Source organism: Ambystoma mexicanum, chromosome 5q (assembly GCF_040938575.1).
Source record: "Ambystoma mexicanum isolate Mex_15411 chromosome 5q, UKY_AmexF1_1, whole genome shotgun sequence".
In the NCBI taxonomy this organism is placed as follows: domain Eukaryota; kingdom Metazoa; phylum Chordata; class Amphibia; order Caudata; family Ambystomatidae; genus Ambystoma; species Ambystoma mexicanum.
Genome location: NC_090933.1, coordinates 691,977,763 through 692,001,486, shown reverse-complemented (window position 1 = coordinate 692,001,486; position 23,724 = coordinate 691,977,763). Strand labels below are relative to the sequence as shown.

Sequence of the window (23,724 nt, the reverse complement as noted above, 5' to 3'; positions counted from 1 at the left end):
GGAATCTGCCTCGGTTCGGTCTGTGGGCCGCTTTCAATCCGTTCTGCCTTGTTTTCCGGTTCTCCGATTGTTCAGCTGGGCCTCCGCCGCTTCTGCGTCAAGGGGGGGCTCTCTCGGTCCGGTCCTCGGGTCGGCTCCCGGTCTCCGCCGCCTCGTCTCTCGGGGTCCCACGTCGCTCTGTTGGCTCTCCGCCGTTAACTCTCACCTTCGCTCTTCCGGGGCTCAGTCTGTGGGTCGCCCCTCGCCTCCGCTGCCTCACCGCTCAGGTTCTTCCGTTGTACCGCCGGGATCCTGCTGCCGCTGCTTGTCCCGCTTCGGCTGGGAAAAGCTGTTCTCCAGTTCCGGTCCGCGGGCCGCTCCCCGTTCTCGAGCCGTGCCGTCTTCACCTTCTCCGGGTCGGTGGTACGCGGCTATCCCTGCAGTCGGCGTCTCGGGTTTCTGCCACTCCGGTGGTGTTTCGGTCTTGCCTGCGCTGGACGTCGATCAGCTGTCTCGCCCGGTTCTGCTCCTGCTCTTCGGCCTTCTTCGTGCTTTGGGACGCGGGTCCTTTTTTTCAGCGCTGCACGTCCGCCATTTTGTCGGTGGTGCCGCGCGCTTCTTTCCCTTCTCGTTTTCACTCTTCTGGTCTCCGTTTTTCCTCGGGTCTTCTCCCGTGTGTGCCTTGGGTCTTCCGACGCCTTTTCCTCGCGTTTGTTTGTCTTTTTATTTACTGATATACGCCTTTCTCAGGATCTCTGGTCGGATCTGGCGGGAGCTCCTCGGAGTCTGCTCACTCTCGCATGGCCGCCAAGCCACGCCCCACAGATTAAATATAATTAATATTTATACAGCACAAGCCGCGAGGAGAAGGCCAGAGGACAAGGCCTGCACTCCTCTTTGCAGCTCTTCGCTGCTCGAAGTCTGCCGTTTGCCGTGGAACCCTGCCCGATGTACAAGGTAAGGAGTCCCTAACAACTGAGCTACTCAAAACACTCGCCTCCAGACTTCAGCGTCTGCGTGCCCGCACCCTTACATGTGCACTGCACTCAAAACCTTTGCCCGCAGACGTTCGCAACACACGCCTGCAATCCAGGTCCCTGAAGCCACCCACCAGCCTTAACGTTCCTCCCTCAGCAACTCATAAATCCCATAGGCTGCGCCACACCATGACCCCCTGCCCACACAGTATGCAAGGCCCTGACCATAATGCAACTGGAACAATGGCTAAGACTATCAAAAATGTGCACCCCACTACTTTGAAAGTGAATACCGCAAAGTGCAATTCTTCTACCACAACCTTGCTACCCACTGATGCAAATGCTACTTTACCTGTATCTAGGACCCCAGAAAATGTGCCCCCCACTACTTTGAATGTGAATACCGCAATGTGCAATTCTTCTACCACAACCTTGCTACCCACTGATGCAAATGCTACTTTACCTGTGTCTAGGACCCCAGAAAATGTGCCCCCCACTACTTTGAATGTGAATACCGCAATGTGCAATTCTTTTACCACAACCTTGTTAGCCACTGATGCAAATGCTACTTTCCCTGTGTCTAGGACCCTAGAAAATGTACCCCCCCACTACTTTGAATGTGAATACCGCAATGTGCAATTCTTCTACCACAACCTTGCTACCCACTGATGCAAATGCCACTTTACCTGTGTCTAGGACCCCAGAAAATGTGCCCACAACCATGCGATCCACTACCACCAATGCCACCCCTGAACCCCACCTCAAATGTGCCCGCATCAACGCCCGATCCATCAATGCTCATGCCCTAGACATCCACGACCTCATCACCACCCTAGATCTAGATCTTCTAATGATCACTGAGACCTGGCTACATGAAGCCTCAGGCCCTGCTCTATCCCTCGCTCTCCCACAAGGCTATGCCATCACGAGACAAGATCGCCTGACCACAGGAGGCAGTGTCGCTCTCATAGCCAAAGACTCGATCACCATCAGAAAAGTAGACAAAACTATCAACAATAACAGCGACTACCTTCAATTGAAACTCACTATCTCACACCACTGCACCATCACCTTACACCTCATCTATCAGCCACCAGGCCCCTTGGGAGACTTTCAGGCCTCCCTTACCCACCTCCTGGCTGACAACCTAAAAAAGTCATCCAAAGCCATTCTCCTCGGTCACATCACCCTAGGCTTAAATGACACCAAAGACCCTGCTGCCAAATCACTTGACGCAGCCCTAGCCACTCTAGGATTCGCCAACACCATCACAGACCCCACTCATGCCCTAGGCAGATCATTAGACTGGATAGCCCATCACAACTGCCCCCTCACAGTCATAGGCAATACCCCCACCCCGTGGTTGGACCACCACACCATCACCTTCAACATCCCCACTGCCACCCCATCCCCCCTCCCCCAACCCTTACCACCAGCCCTAACAAGAAGTGGCTGCCAACTAACCAAAGAAAGACTCTTACCCTTCCTACAGGGACCTGCCTTTAGACCCCCCTTCTCCAATGACCCAGAAACTCTTGCCAAGAATTACGATTCTGCTATCTCGGCAGCAATCAATGTTATCGCCCCACTTAAACCGCGCAAAACCAAACCTACCAGCCACACCAATGCTTGGTTCACCCAAGACCTTCTCAAATTGCGCACTGACAAACGAGCAGCTTTAGCCCAATGGCAATCATCCCATGATGATAAAGACAAACTCAACTTCAAATCCCTTGCAAATGATTATAAGAAAGCCATCATCAAAGCCAAAGCCAAATCCTTTGAAGATAGAATCTCTGAGGCCAAATCAAACTCCAAGGAAATGTTCGCCATATTCAGGGAACTTGAGACCCCTACACCCACCCCCCAAAACTTCACCAAAGATAAAGCATGGTGCGATGAAATCCAAACAGCCATGCGAAACAAGATCAGCTCACTCAAAACCAAAATTCTGAACACCAAACTAGCGCTCCCTACCCCCCTACCCACCCACCAACCCCCCCCTCTCCTCAGCCACAGAGACCCCCCCTACCTTCTAATTCAAAACCATCCAGGAGAAAGACATGATCAACATCATGAAAAATATCAAACCATCCAATTGCAAAGAAGACCCCTACCCCGCCTCCATCATCAAAGACTGCGCAGACACCCTTGCCCCTTTCCTAACAGCCTTCGTCAATGCCTCCTTCACCACGGGGAAAGTCCCCTCATGCCTCAAGGAAGCATGGGTCCGACCTCTCATAAAAAAAACGACACTTGACCCCACCTCCCCTAACAACTACCGCCCCATAACCACAGTCCCATTCCTCCTCAAGATTCTAGACAAGGCAGCCTACCTGCAGGTCCAGCACTTCCTCGAAGAGCATAACCTCCTAGGACTAAGACAATCTGGCTTTAGGCCTAGACATGGGACAGAAACCGCCCTACTCGACCTCAAAAATCAAATGGATGACGCAAAGGACCAAGGCAAACCTGTCCTGCTCCTCCTCCTCGACCTCTCTGCTGCTTTCGATCTTGTAGATCACGACATCCTATGCCATCACCTCACCTCCACAGCCAACTTCTCCCAAGAAGCTACCACATGGATCACCTCCTTCCTCCAAGGCAGGACCATGCAGGTCTTCTCTGACCTAGCCACTGCGTCACCCACCATCATGCTATGTGGTGTGCCCCAAGGCTCCTGCCTTTCCCCTACCCTATACAACATCTTTACCCGCCCCCTCTTCCTTATCCTCGACGCCATGGGCATCTCATACACCAACTACGCCGACGACACTCAGATCCTTCTCACATTAACAGGTGACTATGACACTGACTGCGCAACTCTCAACAACATATATAACACAATCCAAATGTGGATGGCCATCAACGGCCTTTGCCTTAACTCCGACAAAACTGAGCTCCTACTCGTAGGTTCCCCAGACACCCTCAAGAAACTTGACGTCCAGTTTAGTCACTTCACCATTGACTCAATCAGAATTCCAGTACTGGACACAGTAAAAACACTAGGGGTCTATCTTGACTCCAACTTGTCCATGACCAGACAAGTAAATGCAATCGCCTCCTCTGCGGCTTACCATGCAAAACTCCTCAACGCAATCAGGCCGTTTCTGTCCAAAGACACTTGCACCAACATAGCCAGAGCCATAACTGGTTCCCGGCTAGACTACTGTAATGTTCTCTTTCTAGGGACCTCTAACAAAAACCTCGAGAAGCTGCAAGTAATCCAGAACAGCGCCCTGCGTGCTGCACAAGGCATTGCCAAGAGAGAGCACATCACTGCTGCCAGAAAAGCATCCCACTGGCTCCCCATAAAGGAAAGGATTTTATTAAAAGCATTAAGCATCACCCACAAATGCATCCACCTCTCAGCCCCAGCGTACCTATCCCAGAGAATCCACCCGGCCGCCTCCACCAGACCTTCCAGGACACCCTATGCCAATATGCTCTCCGTACCCAGGCTAAAAAGAGCTAGAGCAGGTGGCGCCAGCTTCCCCTACCTTGCTGCTCTACATTGGAACACCCTGCCCACCTCTCTGCGAGCTGAACCCTCATTAATTACCTTCCGCAAAGCCATGAAAACTACCTTGTTCACCTAACCAACCCCACATATTTAAACCTTCATGACTAACATGTATGATGTACTATGGTGTATGATGTATTATGGTGTATGATAATCCTTATCGCTTAACACAGGATCTTGCCTTACTGTAACCCATGGCACAACCTGTACCTGTAACTAAGTTCCCCTACAAGTAACAGCACCACAATGCCCCAGGGCTGCCTGCGCGCTATATAAATGTAATAAATAAATAAATAAATAAATAAACTCTCGGAAGAAACACCAGTATAATCTTCAGGAGCCAGGATCCAAAGGATGGATGGGACAATGCAGCACAGTTCCTAATGAATGTGTGTCCATGGTCAACAGAGCAAGGACATAGAACATCAAGATTAAGGCGTAATGCATGTAGTAAAGGTTAGAGTCTAACAAAAGAAAGAGAAGGAGGAAAAGGGAAGAGGAAGGCACAAGCACAATCCTTGCCAAAAGCAGAGGGTGTCAGGAGGTGAAGGATATTCAAGGGGACTGCAGCAGTTAAGCCAGGGGAGATATAGCCAGGATCTATGGTGCATGAGTCTACCAGTTTATCCAGCTGGCCAGTAGCTGGAGGGGGTGGGGGAGTATAGGAGAGAGATGCAAGGGGAGGGGAATGGGAGAAGGGAGTGAAATCAGACATACTGGTGTGACTGCAGCTGTTACACCACTAATATGTGTAGCTTTGCTAAACAGCACTGGACACCGGCAGTGAAGCCAGTAGCTTAGAAATGAAGGGGTCACAGGGGGATCAGGAATGGAATGCGAGAGGAGAATGCGAAACGTATTTTTATTTGTATTTATTTGATAGTCCGGAGGGTGTTTCTGCCAGAAAAGCCATACGAAGCGTACAGTACAGATAGCAGAGGCAGTCCCTGAGCGGGTGCCTTTACAGGTTACAATAATTGAAGCTAGTTATGGAGGGGTTTATAAATTAGAACATCGACAAACATAAATGTTACAAACATTTAGGTTTTCACCCAGTAATAATACAGGTATAATCAGCATAAACAGGTACATATATATGACATTTCTGGGAAAGACAGTTTGGGTGGGCAGATGAGGGGGGAATCAGTGGGTGTTGCAGATCCGCCCACTATGAATAGCAAGTGGATTTAGCGCCCGGTCTTGAACAGCTCATTGATTGGGTTATGCTGATGGTGGGGGTGCATTCCAGTGTATAGAGGGCAGCGGAGAGAAGGTGCAGAAGCAGGAGGAGGTGCAAAGGGCTGGGGGTCAGATAAGTTGCAGCGTTTGAGAGGAAGAATGAATTGAGATGCTGTTGTATGGCATAGCGGGCCACGCCATGAAGTGATTTAAAACCAAGACGTGGGTCCTTACATAGGGAGTGATTTTTATTAGACAGCCATCCATCAAGCATGGTGGTGAACATTTGAGGTGCAGGAGGATCTAGGGGTGCACGTTGTTTCCGGGAGATGAAAAGTAGAGCAACAAGCTTAGGTGTAGACTCCAACATTAGTACATTTAATTGGGTCCCATCTAGAGAGGAGAGTTTTGGTCGAGTGGTGAGTGAGATTCTGATGGATCTTACTTATGTTTGGAAAGTTGATCCAGGGTGCAGTGGCTGTGTTGAAATAATTGGGTTTAAGGTCATGTTGAATAGGACCCTGTAGTTGCCAACCATGTGGGACACAGTGAGGAAGTCATGAGAGAGGAGATAGATGTTGGAAGAGTGGGGAGTGGCATTGGAGGCTGGGTGGAAGAGGACTTCCATCTTTGAGGGATTTAGGCTAGGCACCACAGAATCATCCTGTGACGCATGGTGGAGAGGCAGTCAGTGATGCATTTTGAAGCTGAAACATGGCAGGATGCTTGTGATCTTGTGCAGAAGGGATATGACTAAACTGTTCAGTCTGGACTGCCTCTTATGGGGTGGGAGAACACCTAATTTACATATGAATTTCCCCTTTCTTTTATGGCTTGGCAGGCAGAACAATGATGATTTGCAGGGGTGCCCAAAGCAGTGGCAGAGGTTAACCTAATTCGAAATCTTCCAGCTATCACCTCCTTTGCCATGATGCATTCTGAGATGCCAGGCGAGAGGAAGGGAAGGGAAGATGAATTGGGCGCCATCAGCAAACAATTGATAGCAAACGCCAAAGGATGAAATGTGTTTATCTAGGGAGTAATGCAACGTGACAAGGAGAGGGCCCTTGACTAAGCCTTAGGGGTTTTCCTTTATAAGGCACGTGGGGGGGGGGGTGTGGAGTTTCAGGAGATGGATACGGAGCTGTCAGGAAGATCAGAAGCCACCAGCAAACTATGGTGTCCTTGAAGCCCAGGCAGGAAAGAGTTTGGAGGAAGTAGGGATGATCCACGATGTCAAAGGCAGCAGTGAGATCAAGTAAAATGAGGGCAGAGGAGAGGTGAGTTTTGTGAGTAGTGGTGAGAAAGTTGCAGACAGGGCTGAGTGGGGTGTCATTGGAGTGTTTAGTCCAATATCCAAATTACAGCAAAACAAAAAAATTATTTGTTGCCAGCTCTGGATTACAATTCCATCTGCATAGTAAGATCATAGTGTTGGTGTGCTGTATTGCCTACTGTGAGTGACATGTTCACTGAAGAGAGGGTGTTCATTTAATTCCTGAGATAGATGGTGGAGGGGGCACAGCAGAATTCTGGAGAGAGTTTCAGATCTTTGGGGCAGAGCCCAAGAAGTACTGACTTAGGATTTGGTGATTCATAAAGCTTGACATTTCAATGCAAAACTTTTCTTTACCTTGAATTACCTTGTAACCCCCAGAATTAAAAGGTTTGTCAGTAGTGATTTCAGGGACTTCAAAATTATGGACGTGTATGTTAGGTAGGCTAGCTTGAAAATGCTTTCAGTTTCAATTTGAGCCAGTGATGGAATACCAAAATGAAATGGTCACAATGGCAGATGGCATGTTGCACTAACTTCAAAGGAGCCAGATAGATTTTGGAAAGACGAAATCTACAATTTAGCACAGTGAATAATAAGGGCTGTAACCTAATTGAAAAATAAATTATCACCAAACGTGTTTACAAAGGAGTGCAGTAGTCTCAGTGAAGTCCACTGACTACAAAGCAAAAGCACATAGGCACTATGCAGACCAAGAACATCATACCAAGCACTAGGTGGACCCATCCAAGCAATAAACAAAAGAACTGAAGAAAGTCACCAGACACCTCCCTACTTAAGCAAGAGAGTACCTTGAGAGGCAAACCCTTGCACCAATTACATGCTCCTGAAAATTTAAAAAAAGAAAACATCAAAAAGTTGGGTTCCTCGTGATCTCAGGCACTGGAACTTTAGCTCTTAATCTTTTGATGGCATAAGAAAGTGACCTTTGGGTTATTGTCACATGGACCTGAGCATGGCAGCCCCAGGTCCTCAAAGCCAGCTATAGCACAAAAAGCTATAATCCCAAGCCAAATCACCATCATTGTTTTGTCTAATCCAACTTTCAAAAAAATTCAGTGCTACTCCCTGGATCCCAATCTTTATCAGTTGGAAATCCTGCACTTGAACCATGAGAGTAATTTATGATTTATTTATGTTTTTATTTTCTTTGAATCAAATAAATTATTTTTACAAAACTTTTCTATGGCTCGATAAATATCTTTCAATTATTTATTTTTTCTTGGTTAACTGGGTTTTTAAACCGAAAATCGGCCCTTTCTCATCGCTCCACTTTCGAGATGGAATCTCTACGTAGGGTAATGTAGGGGAGGCAAAGGCTTTAGCGTTGTTCTTGTTGTTCAACTTAGCAGTTTTATGATTTATGGATTCAGGAAGGTAAAGACCATGACAAAGGTCTTCAGTGGGTCCCTGAACGTCAGAAGGATGCCAGAGAATATATCCTTAAACCAAGCTACTAAGACTCTACCAACAGAGAAGGACTTCACCTTCCCTAACCCTTCTCTCCTACAGAAGGAAAACCTAGAACAGACTATAACATCATATTTACAGAATATGAGGAAGGACATGATTGATGAAAATCTGTGCCCCCCACAAAGGTGCTTTCCAGCCCCCTAAGAAGACACTCATCTAGAACCTGTGGCCCATATTTTAGCCAGAACCCTCCACACATTGGAAATTATGAGATAAACCTCCCTAGCAAGCCACAGACAAGTGAAGTGATGTTTTCAGCCTACCCACCCCTCACAGTGAATGTCTAGCTCACAGACTCACTTGTGGCCATCAGGTGTCCACTGCACTGTTGTCCACGGGGGGGATCTTACAGCAAAAGGAGAGTGAGAGACAGAGAGAGAGAGAGAGAGCGAGAGAGAGAGAGAGAGAGACATTAAGGTAAGGCGAGGAGATAAAGAGAACAGCTGATGCAGCCCCTTTAATGGAGAGAACTCTTTAAAATGTGTTCCTAGATAGTGGGGCCTTATGTAAATACTTCCTTCCAGGGCTCGGAACTACATGACATCCCGGGACTGAGCAAGCTCAGAGTAAGGACTAGTCCCCTCCAGCCAATCAGATTAAAGTCATTCATCCCCAGCCCCATATATGAGCCTATAAATGCCATAAATGCCATGTCACATCTTCACCCAGCAATAGGAGGGATTTCTGGAGTTACCGAAAGGGAATTTGTATGCTTGGGTGTATTGGAAGTTGCTAGTGGTGAGAGCAGGAGTCGTAGCAGGAGAGAGTTGGAGTTAGATGGCCAAACGCCAGGAGAAGAGAGTGGAGTATGAAAGGAGAATAAAGTGGGCTAAGGTGGAAGATCGGTGAAGGATTGGGGGAGTGTGAAAGCACTGGTGAGCAGGATAGGTGGCAGGTCAGTAAAAGAGATGAAAAGGGTGACAGGAGTGGTGAGGAGAAGAGGAGCCAGGTGGAAAGAAGGGGAAGATAACCAGAGTGAAAAGGAAGTTGGTTTGTGTTTGTATTTTATTAAATGTATAGAGAGCCTTTCGCCAAATGCGCTGTACAATAAAAGAATCAAAGAAACAGTACAATCATAAATGAAACAGATTAATACAAATTTACATTAACAGAGGAAGAAAAATCATTTTGTTTTTACTTATAACAAACTAGAGACGCAAGAAGATAAAGTTTAAGATTAGTTTGGAAAATAGAAAGAGATGAAGAAGAATGAAGAAGAATGAAGTGAAAGGGGGAGGCCATTCTAATGCCTGGGAGCTAAAAGAGAAAAATAACGAAAATGAGATGAGGCACAAGGAACTGTCAAAGGAAATAGGTTCTGAGTGTGTAAGCAGCGTGAGGGAACATAGAACAAAAGTAAAGAGAAGAGATAGAGGGGGGGCCACCCCGTGAGTACACTTAAAAACAATTGAGAGAAAATGGTACAAAAGATAGGATTTAAAGGGAAGTAATGAGATTGAGAGTAAAGAAGAAGTGATAGAGGAACAGGGAGGTAGAGAAAAAAGAAGACGTACAGAAGAATTATAAATAGAACGAAGAGGGGAAAGATGAGAGCAGGAAGACCAAGTAATAATGATGAACAGTAATCAATACGTGAGAAAAACCAGAGAAAAAGTTTAAAGGCATGAAAAGAATGATAGACAGGAGCACAACGAATGTTAAACAGAGCATAGCGACAGGAACAAACAATAGGGACAATTTGGAGGGAAAAGGAAAGAGAAGAATCAAAGATGAGGCAAAGATTGTGCGCTGAAGGAGAAAAGGAAAGAGTAGCTGGAGGAAAGAAAAGAGGAGGGGACAAGGGGTGGGAGAAATAGTCAAGGAGGAAAAGAACAGAACCTCAGTTTCTGAGGGATTTAAATGTAGGAAGTGAGAACACATCTAATTCTGGACAGCTATAAGACAGTTTCAAATATTGGAGGGTAGGACAGAGTCAAAGGAAGAAAAAAAAAGAAAGTTTGGGGTATCATCAGCGTGAAGGGGAAAGGAGAGGTTAACAGAAGTGATAAGAGCCGAAAGAGGAGCAGTGTAGAGAGAGAAAAGAAGAGGACCCAGCACTGAACCCTGAGGGACACCATAAAGAAGAGGAAATCAAGAAGAAGAATGTCCAGCCCAGGTAACAGATTACGTATGTTGGGAAAGATAAGAGCGAAACCAATAAGGAACAGACCCTAAAATACCCAGAGTGGAAAGAGAGGAGATAAGGAGGGAATGATCAACTGTACCAAATACTGCAGATAAATTGAGAAGAATAAGAATACAAGAAAGCTGACGAGCTGTGAATAGGGAATTAGAAACATGAAGAAGTGCAGTTTCAGTAGAGTTAGACAGGCGAAAGCCAGACTGCAAGGCAGGGAAGAAGAGAATGAAGACTCAGATAATGGGTTACATGGGAATAGGCAGCCCATTCAAGAAGTTTGGACAGAAAAGGTAAGGGAGAAATAGGCTGATGGTTAGCAGCGGAAGATAGATTGGTTGCTTAAAAGCTGAATTGAATTGAAGGGAAGCGCTGGAGGAGTGTATTCAGGAGGTTGTTTGAGATGTTATTAAAGGAGGTGAGACAGAGACAAGTGGTTGGAAATGGTATTGAGGGAGGCAAGGTTAAGGTAGTGATTCAGAGAGAGGTGATTGGAAGTGATATCAATGGGGTAGAGGAGGAGAGTTCAGCGAAGGAGGTTAGAGGAGTGGGTATGGTAAAGGTGCTAAAGGCAAGATATATGCCTATAAGGGTTACCCTGCAAAGGGTTGAAAAACAAGAGCGTGGTGGAGAATTGAGAAGGATTAGCAGAAGCAGCAAACTAGTAAGGTGAGGAGGCAGGAGAAGGGTGTAAGAGGGGACCTTGTAGTAAGAAAGATGAAATAAATTAAAACAGGAAAGAGGAGCTTGAAGGTGATGCACCAAGAAGCAGAGAGATGGAATCCCAACCTAAGTCAAGGGGGTGTGGCAGAACATTGTGTGAAAGTATGAGAACCTGGCAGAGAACTGAAGAGGGAAAGACTGAGAATGTAGAAAGGGAGAGATGATAAGAGGAGCAGGAAACATCCTCTTAGGCATGAAAATGTTGTGACTCATCAAAGAAGTAGATGAAGACGGTTGTTGGGAACTGGAGCCAGGACCTTAAGACAGGGAGGTGAAGTAGGCTCCCTGGCTGTGCCTGGAGAGAAGTATATTGGCCAGCCTTTTGGCAGAGGTTCTGGTGTTCACTTCCATGATGCCCAAACCTACGTCTTGCCCCTACCTACACTGAATTGTCAGGTGCATGGAGGATGTGTAGGGCACACAGACCCAGGAGAAGTGATCTCCTGGGAGACGAGCAGGATAAGCAGAGGACATGAGTATATAGAAGGAGAAGCCAGAGGCCTTTGTTAGAACCCAAAGACATTTTGGTTGGAACCCAGAGACTTTTTTTGGATCTCAGAGATCTCTGTTTGAATGCCAAGACCATTGTGTTTGAATCCAGATAATTTTGCATTTTAATTCAGAGACTTTGCCTTAATCAATGAACCTCATCCCACCATCTTGATAAAGCAAATAAACAACTTAAACCATACTGTGCATGTTGTTTTATGTGTAGCATACAAAAAGGTTTTGTTCCTCAGTTTTTGGTTTTTACATATTACTCAACTTGCAATTTTCAAAAAAGAGTCAATTTTTATTAATTCATTACATACATATTCTGTAGAACAATGATTGGATTAAAAACGTCATTGTCAAAAACATTCGTACAACCTATTCAAAAACCCCTACTGAGACATAAGAACTAAAACACAGACAACTTTCATGTGCAAAATTCTGCAACAAACAGAGTGCACAGTGGACAGTCCTAAATAGACAAACAAGGGATCTAACAATGTTTAGGCCTTTGTATAATGAAAAGAAATGTGTAATATTTTAATTAGTGTACAAAAATAGGCATATAACACAGTTAGGCAATTTCTTGCATAATATTGGTGTCTCTTAATTTATATTGCTGCCTTTAGATTAGTCTTAACAGTGTTTCGGCTGCAGTGGCCTTCATCTTTGTGTAGCCTGGTGCATCTTCAGGGTGGAATATTTCATTGAAGTGCTATGTCCCATTTCTATAGAAGATCCTAAAGGGTATACTGCAGGTCTTGCAATTTAACAAAGAAAATAGTGAGATACTTATAAGATGCCTACCATCTTACTCAACAAATGCCATGTAATTGGGCCCATTCTAGATTAATGAATCCTAGCTACCAATGAAGAGGAATGCCTTTATACCAACACCCCCCAGGACGATGGATCGGCAACCTCCAGAGAATTCCTGGAGGAGTGAGATTCATCCATAGGGATAGTATTCAAACCCACAGTGTATTTTAACTGGCATGCTCTTCTCATTTGGATGTTACATCAGTGTGAGCATGGAAGCCACCACAGAACGCCCAACGATTTATATAAGGACGCAAATTCACATGCCAAGTGAAAACTCTAATTTACACTCACTTTTTCATGGCATAATTCTCATTTGGATTGCCAAGCAACGTGGCCATATACAGTTTTATATTAGATTCTACAAATTCCATACAACTATCCTCTTTTGACTAATTTACTCCCAAACAGCAACTGCTTTTGGTCATAATTAGACAAACAGAAATATACAGAGTTTAGTATTCCACATATGCACAAACCCAGAACAAAACATGGTACCATCTTTAGTCAAACAATATAGTAGTCCAGAATATGCCCTGCTACAGAAGATAGAGACCAACAGAAATATATTTCCCCAACATAATTTCTCAACCACAGGGTTCTGGATGTCTAAACCCTACGTCCCACCAGAATACCTTAAACACCCCAATCCAGTTCAAACAGCAAGACTAAGTGTGACCCTGCCCATGCATCTCAGGATGTCCTGCATCAGCCCTAAATGCTTCCCTGCCCTGCAGTACCTCTTCTTGCTGGCACCCAGATGCCCTCACTTGGTTTTAAGTGTAATGTTTAAAGGCCCCCTTAGTACCTTCTGCACTGTGCTCCCACTTCTGCATTGGGCTTTTCATGTGTAGGGTTATTAATGAAGAAGACTTTGAGGTGAAGTCTCCTAAAGAAACCTTCCAAAACTCTGCATACTTTGATTGCACCCATGTGTTTTGTAGGGAAGATTGCTTTGCCTTATAATAAGAGAGATCCACAATGAAGTGAATTCCATTGATGCATGGGGTAGTCCATTAGTTTCAGTTTGGTAAGTTTCCCTACGGTGTTTCCTTCTTAGTCCCATTTGGTGATACTCGGACAGAGGAAGTCTGATGCCTTGCTCTGTGTCCATTAAGGCAGTTACCTCTTCTTTCATCTTCCTTTCGTGGATGTGTGAAGTTCCAATTGGATGGCCTCATGTTCTTCTGGAGATCCTGACGCATGGTTGTTTCAAGAACCTGATTATGTAGCAGGGGGATCAGGCTTAACCGTCGTCACTCCCACGTTGTGGAACGCCCTCCCGCCTTCCAGCAAAGATGACCCTTCCTTCTTGATCTTTCGCAAACAAATCAAAACTGCCCTTGTCAACAAATATGCATGAATCTGTGTACCGTCCGTAACCTATCACTACCATGCCATGTAACCATGCGTAGTGCTACGGTATATGTAATTTCTAGCGGCCGGGTCTTGGCCGCTAACAACAAATATGATAAATAAATAAATTAAAGTTTAGGAAAACGAATTGTTGACTGCAAATCTTGTTAGGGTGTCTTTTTCTTTCTCGCACTTGCTGCGAAAAATTGTTGACATCAACTTTGGTTGGCATGTGCACAGTCCTCCTGGTGGCTTTGCGCCCAAGCCCCACTTTCACAATCTGTATAAAAACGTTGTTTTCTGCACTGTTTAAGCAAAGTACTGGTACAAGGTGAGTATGTGATTACCACACCTTTTATTTCTGCCCTGAATGAGTGCATGGCAGACATGTTCAGATGGGCATCATTTATGCATTTGGTCATTTATTTAGGTGCTCTGTTGACCCTTGCCCTCTCATTGCTGCACTGGGCGTGTTGAATGATGTCACAGCAGTGGAGGGGTGCCTCTTCCGAGGATGTGGTCTGGTTGGTACCTTCTCTGACATGCCTCGGCATAATTAGATGGTAGGGATGTCATCTGGATTGTGAGATGCAATCCCACATTGGAGCGACTAAAGAGGTCCCAAGGGCCTAACTATGGGAGACAGGCTCTTGTGGAAAGGGATCGTTTAAGGCTATTCTTGAATAAATAAAATGCCATAGTATAAACATGGGGTAAATGATTTCTCTCATAACATACTTCGCGTACGGCTCTGAAATGCCCTGGACCCTGAGTTGAGGGAATCAATTAACTCTCAAGAAAGAGCTGAAAATATTACTGTTCAAGGAGGCATTACCTAACTGCCCAGTCCAATCTGACCACCCTTGTTTTGTTCTGCCTTTTCTGGAACCAGAATTTCACTGGTAAAACTAGTCTATCAGGGGCTTGCATTCTAGAAGATTTTGGGGAGTCCAATGAGGGACATAAACAATGACATTGGTCATGACAACCCGATGTAACCTGAACTCCAGCCCCTGCGAAGTTACCTTATGGCGATAGGTTTGGCACAGTACAAAAACACCTAAATAAATAAATAAGTGCATCAACTAATTCCAGCAATGCTGTGACCACTCGTTGAATTTAGCCTTGTTTTAATCTATGTGGATACCCTCGCCAAGTTCGAGAGTATGGTTTCCCGGCAGAGTTCTGGATTGGGAACCCTTGTATTCCTTTAAACTTGAACCGTGACACAATAAAATGAATGCAAACATAGGTCAAAAACACCTGCCAGAGGGCACGAAATGCCGACACAAGAGAAAGCCTGCATAGTGGGCAAGTACACAGCTTCCTAAGGAAAATGCTGTAGGAACCGTATTGGTGTGCAAATGAAAGGCAGCTATCATTATGAACTAGGTAAGGCGAATAAAGCATAAAATGCATGATTGTTTATGTAACTGCCCTTAGTCTGGCTAGCATTTGGGGACAGATCTGGCTAGTAGTGAAGAGGACTTTCTGAAAGGGAATGCAGAAGACGCTTTGGGGGAGGGGACTGTGAGCAGAATGCACAGCAAAAGTGGCAGAAGAGTTGGGGCAGGTGAGCTGCAGGTGATATCAGAGCTGATCACAGACTGAGAGTGACCGGATGACCTGGAACTTCGGCCTCCAGCCAGGGCCGGAAATGATCCATTTTGGCTAAGTTGTGGTGAGGATGTGGTGTCAGTTTGATGACTGTGGGCAAAGCCCACGTTTCACATCGCCTCCTTCTCGAGCCCGCATAGCCTCACCAGACGAAGCAGTATAGAAGTACATTATTAATAAGAGGGCATGGAAGGAGCAGAGAGTCCAGGAAGATGGGTGCCAGAGGGTAATCTTGTGATGTTATGTGGTGTTAGTTCTATTATAACTGGAAACCGCCCACGAACCATTTACAACTAAATAATGGGTTAGTTGGTTAATCTTAGATGCATTGAGTAAGGGGAAAATATTAATCAGAGAGCTCTGCCAGCATGCCCTTTCTAGAAACATTTGCAACTTTTTGGGAGTGGGCATAAAAATGCAACATGAAATCAAAACATTTTACAGATACAGTATGGGGAGCAGATCATTAGAAAGCAGGACTGTGACCAAGCAAGTCATATGTTCAGCCTCGCTGGCCACACCTGGCCACCGGTATCCAGTGATCTTATTGCAGGAAATAATAAAGAATGAATTTACAAAGATGAAAAAATATTGCAAGGAATAACAGAGTGGGTAAAAATATCTAAAAGCAGAAAAAATATTGAAATAAAGAAAAGAAAATGTAATGACAGGGGTGGGTTTTAGGTGTAAAAAAACAGATTTAGGTTAAAATTGGGATAAAGGTGAGGAAGACAATGAGAGTTTAGAAGTAGGAGAGGTAGGTGGAGTTTGGGGGCACCCCACACTGTAAATAAGTATTTTTACAATGTGCACTATAAATGGCATGTCAATATTTTTTCATGCAAAATGTATTACACTTTGTAATTGTACGTCAATGTTCTTTCCAATAAAATCACAGTGAACCGTGGCCAACATTTAAGATACCAAAAGAAGCTCTGATGCTGACTGCACGGCCCTTGGAATGGAAATTAAGAAGCTCTGATGCTGACTGCACGGCCCTTGGAATGGAAATTAAGAAGCTCTGATGCTGACTGCACGGCCCTTGGAATGGAAACTAAGTAAAGAAGCTCTGATGCTGACTGCACGACCCTTGGAATGGAAACTAAGTAAATAAGCTCTGATGCTGACTGCACGGCCCTTGGAATGGAAACTAAGTAAAGAAGCTCTGATGCAGACTGCACGGCCCTTGGAATGGTAACTAAGTAAAGAAGCTCTGATGCTGACTGCACGACCCTTGGAATGGAAATTAAGTAAAGAAGCTCTGATGCTGACTGCACGGCCCTTGGAATGGAAACTAAGAAAGCTCTGATGCTGACTGCACGGCCCTTGGAATGGAAATTAAGTAAAGAAGCTCTGATGCTGACTGCACGGCCCTTGGAATGGAAACTAAGTAAAGAAGCTCTGATGCTGACTGCACGGCCCTTGGAATGGAAACTAAGTAAAGAAGCTCTGATGCTGACTGCACGGCCCTTGGAATGGAAACTAAGAAAGCTCTGATGCTGACTGCACGGCCCTTGGAATGGAAACTAAGTAAAGAAGCTCTGATGCTGACTGCACGACCCTTGGAATGGAAACTAAGAAAGCTCTGATGCTGACTGCACGGCCCTTGGAATGGAAACTAAGTAAAGAAGCTCTGATGCTGACTGCACGACCCTTGGAATGGAAACTAAGTAAAGAAGCTCTGATGATGACTGCACGGCCCTTGGAATGGAAACTAAGAAAGCTCTGATGCTGACTGCACGGCCCTTGGAATGGAAACTAAGTAAAGAAGCTCTGATGCTGACTGCACGACCCTTGGAATGGAAACTAAGAAAGCTCTGATGCTGACTGCACGGCCCTTGGAATGGAAACTAAGTAAAGAAGCTCTGATGCTGACTGCACGGCCCTTGGAATGGAAACTAAGTAAAGAAGCTCTGATGATGACTGCACGGCCCTTGGAATGGAAACTAAGTAAAGAAGCTCTGATGCTGACTGCACAACCCTTGGAATGGAAACTAAGTAAAGAAGCTCTGATGCTGACTGCACGGCCCTTGGAATGGAAACTAAGGAGGTCATTACGACCCAGGCGGTAAGTACACCAACTTTACCACCATGGTGTAAACTATGTTTACACCATGGTGGATGGCGGATTTACTGCCCCATTCCAAGGTGAGTGGGGCGGTAAATCCCCATTTCCCATTTACCCTTCCCCATTCCCATTTTTGCCCCATAGGGCATAATGGGAGTGGGGAAGGCGCTAATTACGGCACCGTAAATTACGGTGCCGTAATTAGCACCAAGGCGGTTTAGCAGCCGTTAAAATTGGAATCAGGCGTTAAGGGTTAACGACGGCGTTAACCCTTACCGCCTGGGTCGTAATGACCTCCTAAGTAAAGAAGCTCTGATGCTGACTGCACGACCCTTGGAACAGAAACTAAGTAAAGAAGCTCTGATGCTGACTGTACGGCCCTTGGAATGGGAACTATTGCCCATGGCGACATTTCATCCATGTTCTGGTTGTGCTAATGTGTTGACACCCCTTGAGCTAGATAAAAATAAGTATAGGATAATGGAATCAAGTATCTAACACTCTAGCGATTTACTTGCTATGATGCCAGACACATTGCCATTCACGGAGAAGACATCAAGGGGCATTTGGTCTAAGTTAGTACCATGAACTACTTCCCAGAATAGATCGGTTTGCATCTAGTATCTAAATTGGAAGGTGGAGGATGTGTCTCCTAGCAACCTAGCACAAGTAACCATCCAGGTTAGCACACATCAAGGGGTGGGGAAGCCATCCTCACTGCAAGAGAGGGAAAGAGATCATTTATCATAGAGCAATACATGAACATACTTCCCTTGTGTAATATATTAAGCAATTATAAAGCACATGGCTGAATTGTATTTTGCAACATAATAGGCGCTGTTATTACCTAATTTACTAGTGCTCCATGTATCGAGGTCTGATGGATGAAGCGTTGAGTAGGCCCTGCAGGCTGCTGGTCTTGCATAAATGTCAGAGTCAAGCCCTGAACAGTTCCTATGAAACTCTCAGTCAATGTGAAGAAGGGAAGACGACCCGCTCCACCATGCATGAGTGACCTACTACTGAACAGCTTTACTGCTTAATGTGCTTATAAGCCACACGCAGATGCATGTGTGGCGAGGGCAGCGGGGCAGACTACTGATGGTGGGAAGGTTATAATGCAGTCACACACTTTACAGAGCTTATATGCAATTATGACTTTTCTTTTGCATTCAGGAATGTGGAGATGACTTCAATGCCTCTACAGAAAAAGGGCCAAATTCCAATGCAAAGGGGCAGATTCCCCAAGAAACAGAGCCAGTAAGATAGCTCAGATGGTTAAGTGCTCACTGCTGCTATTTATGTGTGATCTGCAGGTAGGTCACAGTTTTGAATCCCGGCAAGACCAACTCAGCCTTTCATCCTTCCGAGGTCGATAAAGGAGTACCAACTTTGTCCAGGGTGACTAATGTATGTAAACATGTTCTATGTACATCGCTTAAGGCATAAGAGCTACATAAATAACGAATAATTATTATAAAAGAGCAAATGAAAGGAGTGCAGAAAATGTGCTTGTTCCATTTGCACTATTTTGAGAAATGCTTTCATCACCTTGTTCACACAGCTAACCTGAGCATTTCAGGAGGGACTGGACAATAGTGCAAAGATGCGCTGTCCAGCCCCTTGAATAAATTGCTCCTGACACTAATCTATGAATAGCTCCCAGCAACCAGCTGGTTGCTGGGAGCACATTTCACTAAGACAGGCCATTAAAGGTCCAGTCTCAGGGAAATGGCTGGAAAATAAAAAATATCCAGCATCGTTTGGGGGATGGAAATGCTAGTGTGACAGCCACGGTTTAAGCCACAGTTTTCACACTTCAAAAACAAATCATGACACAGGCAGAAATGACCATGCCATGGTTGGAGCCTGTTCTGAGCAGGTGAAGGGGAAGATCCTCATTTCTAGGCATTTTAAAGCACGTCCCATTTGTGAATTCAGAGTGCACCCGTTCAGATGCTTGTTGTGAAATGAGCTGCCACTTTTTTGGTGCAAGTGAGGAGGTGAGCTAGCCCATCTCCTTACTTGCGCCCACATTCTCTTTGAGTATCTGAGCCTAGACTCCAGATTTCCCCATGAAGAATAGCTGTTATACAGGTGGAAAAGAATGTAGCTTCAGGTTCAATTCGTGAGCACTTTGCATATTTTCAGCAACAAAAACAGTGCCTGGAAGTCAATAATTCATTTTAAGAAAACCCATTTATGGAGCGTCCAAAGTTCTGAAAGCTAGAAGGGTGATTAAGTGGCACCTAAACCTTGTAATATGATTCATGGATGCACTTTAAATCGTCAGAAATCCCTGCACACATTACCTTCAGAAGCAAAGGATATTTGCATATCCGTTGTATCGGGGCGACGAGGTATCCTTCCAGGGGTACATCCGTGTTCTTTCTCCCTCCCAGGAGCATGCAGTTCTGGAGAATGGAGAAATCAAATTCAGATGTAAAATAAGAGAGCACAAACCTTGTTTAGCATTGTGGCAAATCACGCAGGAGCTTGTCTCGGCCACCTGGCAGCAGAGGAGCCCACTAACATCTTATAACATATTGGTCTAAACAACGCATGTTAGGTTTGGGATTTGCCAAGGGTGCCTAACTTCAGGCTCTCGAAGGCCGGATACATGTCAGCTTTTCTGGATAACTCTGGTTTATATTAATGAGCTAAATGTGCATACAATGAGTCTAGATGTATGAAAATGTATCTCATGAATATCAATGAGGGATATCTTGAAAACCCATCAGGTTTTCGGCCTTCCAGGCCTGTGGTTGTACATCCCTGTAATAATGTATGCCATGTAATTGGCACCTGATGTGTCATAGTTACATTGAAAACATTATTTACAGATTAGTTGCTTGAAAAGGTGTAAAAAAAAGTGTTTAAAAGCATGCTCTGGAGCAGCTCAATTGCATAAAGCTAACATCACACACCACAAAGTTGCGGGGCCAGGGTCAACGTCAAGAGACCGCCTGTCTTCATATATTGTGAAGTTCCCAGTGAAAACAGAGAACAGGGTGAATGACAGTAAACAACAGAGAGATGGGAGCAGAGTTGGGAAGAATAGACGCTGCCATAACACAAGATATCCACTTTCTTCAAATTGGAAGTCATAGTAACTGGAACGAATTACTGCCCCCTTCCTTTTACAGGAATTCTGCAGTTTGGGCTAGGGCAGGGGGTCTGCAAAATGCAGATCTCCAGATGTTTTGAACTACGGCTCCCATGCTCCTTCTCCAGTGACTATGCTTGCTGAGATGGATGGGAGTTATAGTCCAACACATCTGGACAGCCAAAGGCTGTGGACCCCTGGTCTAGGTATATGGGCTTAAGAGACATTACTGCAGCCTCGTGCACCCCCCATTGGCCTATGGTTTGAGCACGTGTATCGCTCGTGGTAATCTTGGTGCATCATCACCACTTTTGGCTGCGGGCAACAGTCATTTGTGTTACCTCGCTGTCAACGGGTCTTGTGGGTTTGAAGATCCTTCTTGTTAGAATGATACTGAATGCATTGTCTGGTCGATGCTGCCAGATGTAGAGATCAGGAGACCAGAATTCTAACCCTGTCTCCCCACTTTACCCAATAATGGGATCCTGGGGAAACCCCTTATCTCCTCGTGCCTCAGTTTTCTGGCCAGTCAAGACTTTTATCAACATGGGTGACACTGTAGATTTCAGTACTAATATATACAACAGATGCACGTTTATATCAAGCTGCAAACAACAACTAGATGCTTATTCATCAGGCCACAGCAGTGTCCTATAGTAGAAGTTGCCCTTCTATGGGATTTACGCCTGGCCCAGGTCAGCAAAATGGGATCATGTACATTCGTGGTGCACAGTATGATCTCACACACGTATGCTATTCTGCCCAGGGTGCATTTGTGTGTCATGTGTCACAGGGCACGGTAAACAGCGTGTGCATGCTTGAAGGACTATGTTTAAAGGAAATGTGCAACACAAAACGTCACCTATCGTGGCTCCCATGATTGCTCGTCTTCGACTGATAGCTAGGGCTGATGGAAATGATAATCCAAAGCCTGTGGGGAGCCAAAGTGTGTAGATCCATGCCCTACAGCAGCAATACAGGAGGGATCCACCTGCCTACTCCTTGATGAGTGCGATTCCATGTAATAATGTCTCTGCAAATACGTGCCCTGACAAAAAAGTCGCCGTTTTTGCAGAGACATTATTACATTGAACATGCGGGGGACCAACCTTTTTTTTTTTTTTTAACAATGGGACCAAGTTTCCTCCCTGCCACCCGCCCCCATACATAATGTCACCATACATAATGTTGCCAATGGCTTTAGCCTGGCGACATTATGTATGGGAACATCATAGCATAGGGTAGGCCAAAGAACAGCAGAGATTTTGCAGTCAATTGCAAAGCTTTCATAACCATCATTGTGACCTGGGACCAGGGGTACAGAAGAGAGAGCCATGCTTCCTGCAGGATGCCAGTGTGTATCATCAGGGCCTGATATACTCAAAATAGACAAGACAACGGGTCATCGTCTCTTTCTTTTGTGCTTGCTGGGCAGGGGTGTTGCTAGGTCTGGAAAAGATCCGGGGCTATGAAAGCTAATGTCGGGGCTGTCGGGACTCGGGGCTAGCTAGCCTTTTGGTTGTAGCCCCTGAGCTTCTATCCGGGGCTACAACCAAAAGACCCGTGGATATACCCACCGCACCCCCCTAGCAACGCCTCTACTGCTGAGTTGTCACCGTCCGAAAGCCAACCCACATCCACTGCTAAGTATGATCAGTGGATCACGTATGATCCATAGATTACCCTTTGCATGCTGTTTTTATGTATACATATTTATGCAAGATATATGTGATTAAGACAATCATGACATGGATATGAAGGACCGTATGTAATCCCACCTTGACTGGGCATTACTGAGTACAATAGTATTTGTTTTAGGATTAGTGAGAATAAAAGTAAATTACAATTTTCTTCAGATCAAAAATAAATAAAACATGCAAACGTTTTCCCCACCCGCGCCTTCTCTGCAATGCGTTGTGTTGAAAGGGCGTTGCGGAATTCACGGTCTAAGAACACTCAAACACCTTTGACCAGGCCAGTAGGGGGCAGCAGATTAAGTGCCCAGCTGTTGGAATGCCAAATGGCACGTGAGGTGATAGATGCAGTGTCAATAGCGTCTGGTACTCAAATGCGAGATAGTTTCAGCTAGCGTGTTTTACCTGAGAGTCTCGAACAGACAAATACATGTATGTCCATGAGTCCACACTCAGGAGACATGCTCCTGTGGGACCTGACTTACTGGAACACACCGCCATCGTACCACCCTCAGCAGGAGCAGACCCCAAATGAAGAAATACCACGGTACGAAGAAAACCGAGTGTAATTATAAGCTCCGCCTTCAGGTTTGATGGCGTTTGCTAAAGGGAAAGCGCATGGCCGCGTTGACGCTTCAGCTGCCTCACGTAACGATTTGCAATAACAGCATCTGACCCGGAAACAGAGTCCTCAACATCTCCGGTGATGAAAACCTCACCTCAGGCAAAGGTACACAGGCTCATGGTCTTTCAGGGTCCATTTACTGGCCTTTTGTTATAGTAAACAGAGATAGCCAATGGCTAAGGCAACACACCTTTCACCCCTGACTGTACAAGGTGTCTAGTTTGTGATTTACTGTAAACTCGTGCATAAGGTCCGAATGCTGACAAACAAGCTCAGGTGTATATATGCGTGTTAAATTGTTTCTTTTGACATTTTCAAATACCAGTTCAGAGGGTCACAATCCATTGTGAAAATGTAGTGATAAAAACATGCTGGTTTCTCCAATTGTGCTTGGGTGGGAGACCATCGTATAACAGTGTGCGTAACACCAGCCCGCAAGAAAGCCATCCTAACATAACTGTTTTTTCAAGGTAAGGGTCCCTGCTAATGCCGTAAACCCTGGGCAGGTAACGAAGTAAACAGCAGCACACATGTTAGGAGCATACGTTTTCACTACTGTCTCACAATTCACTTGGCCCGTGCATCATTGACATCTGACACTAGGAATTTTCTGTCATGAAAGGCCGACCTTTCCCGCTTCCCTGCTGCCACCTCCTGCT

At 45.4% G+C, this 23,724-nt stretch overlaps 1 protein-coding gene across 1 annotated transcript in view; it reads right to left on the bottom strand.

Moving 5' to 3' along the window:
• Nucleotides 1-23,724, bottom strand: part of PREX2 (phosphatidylinositol-3,4,5-trisphosphate dependent Rac exchange factor 2) — a 1,458,907-nt gene that overhangs the window by 1,121,916 nt on the left and 313,267 nt on the right. Inside the window, exon 6 of the mRNA XM_069621155.1 lies at nt 19,953-20,054. Within this exon, the coding sequence (XP_069477256.1) occupies nt 19,953-20,054 (102 nt within the window). The remainder of the gene's footprint in view (nt 1-19,952; nt 20,055-23,724) is intronic.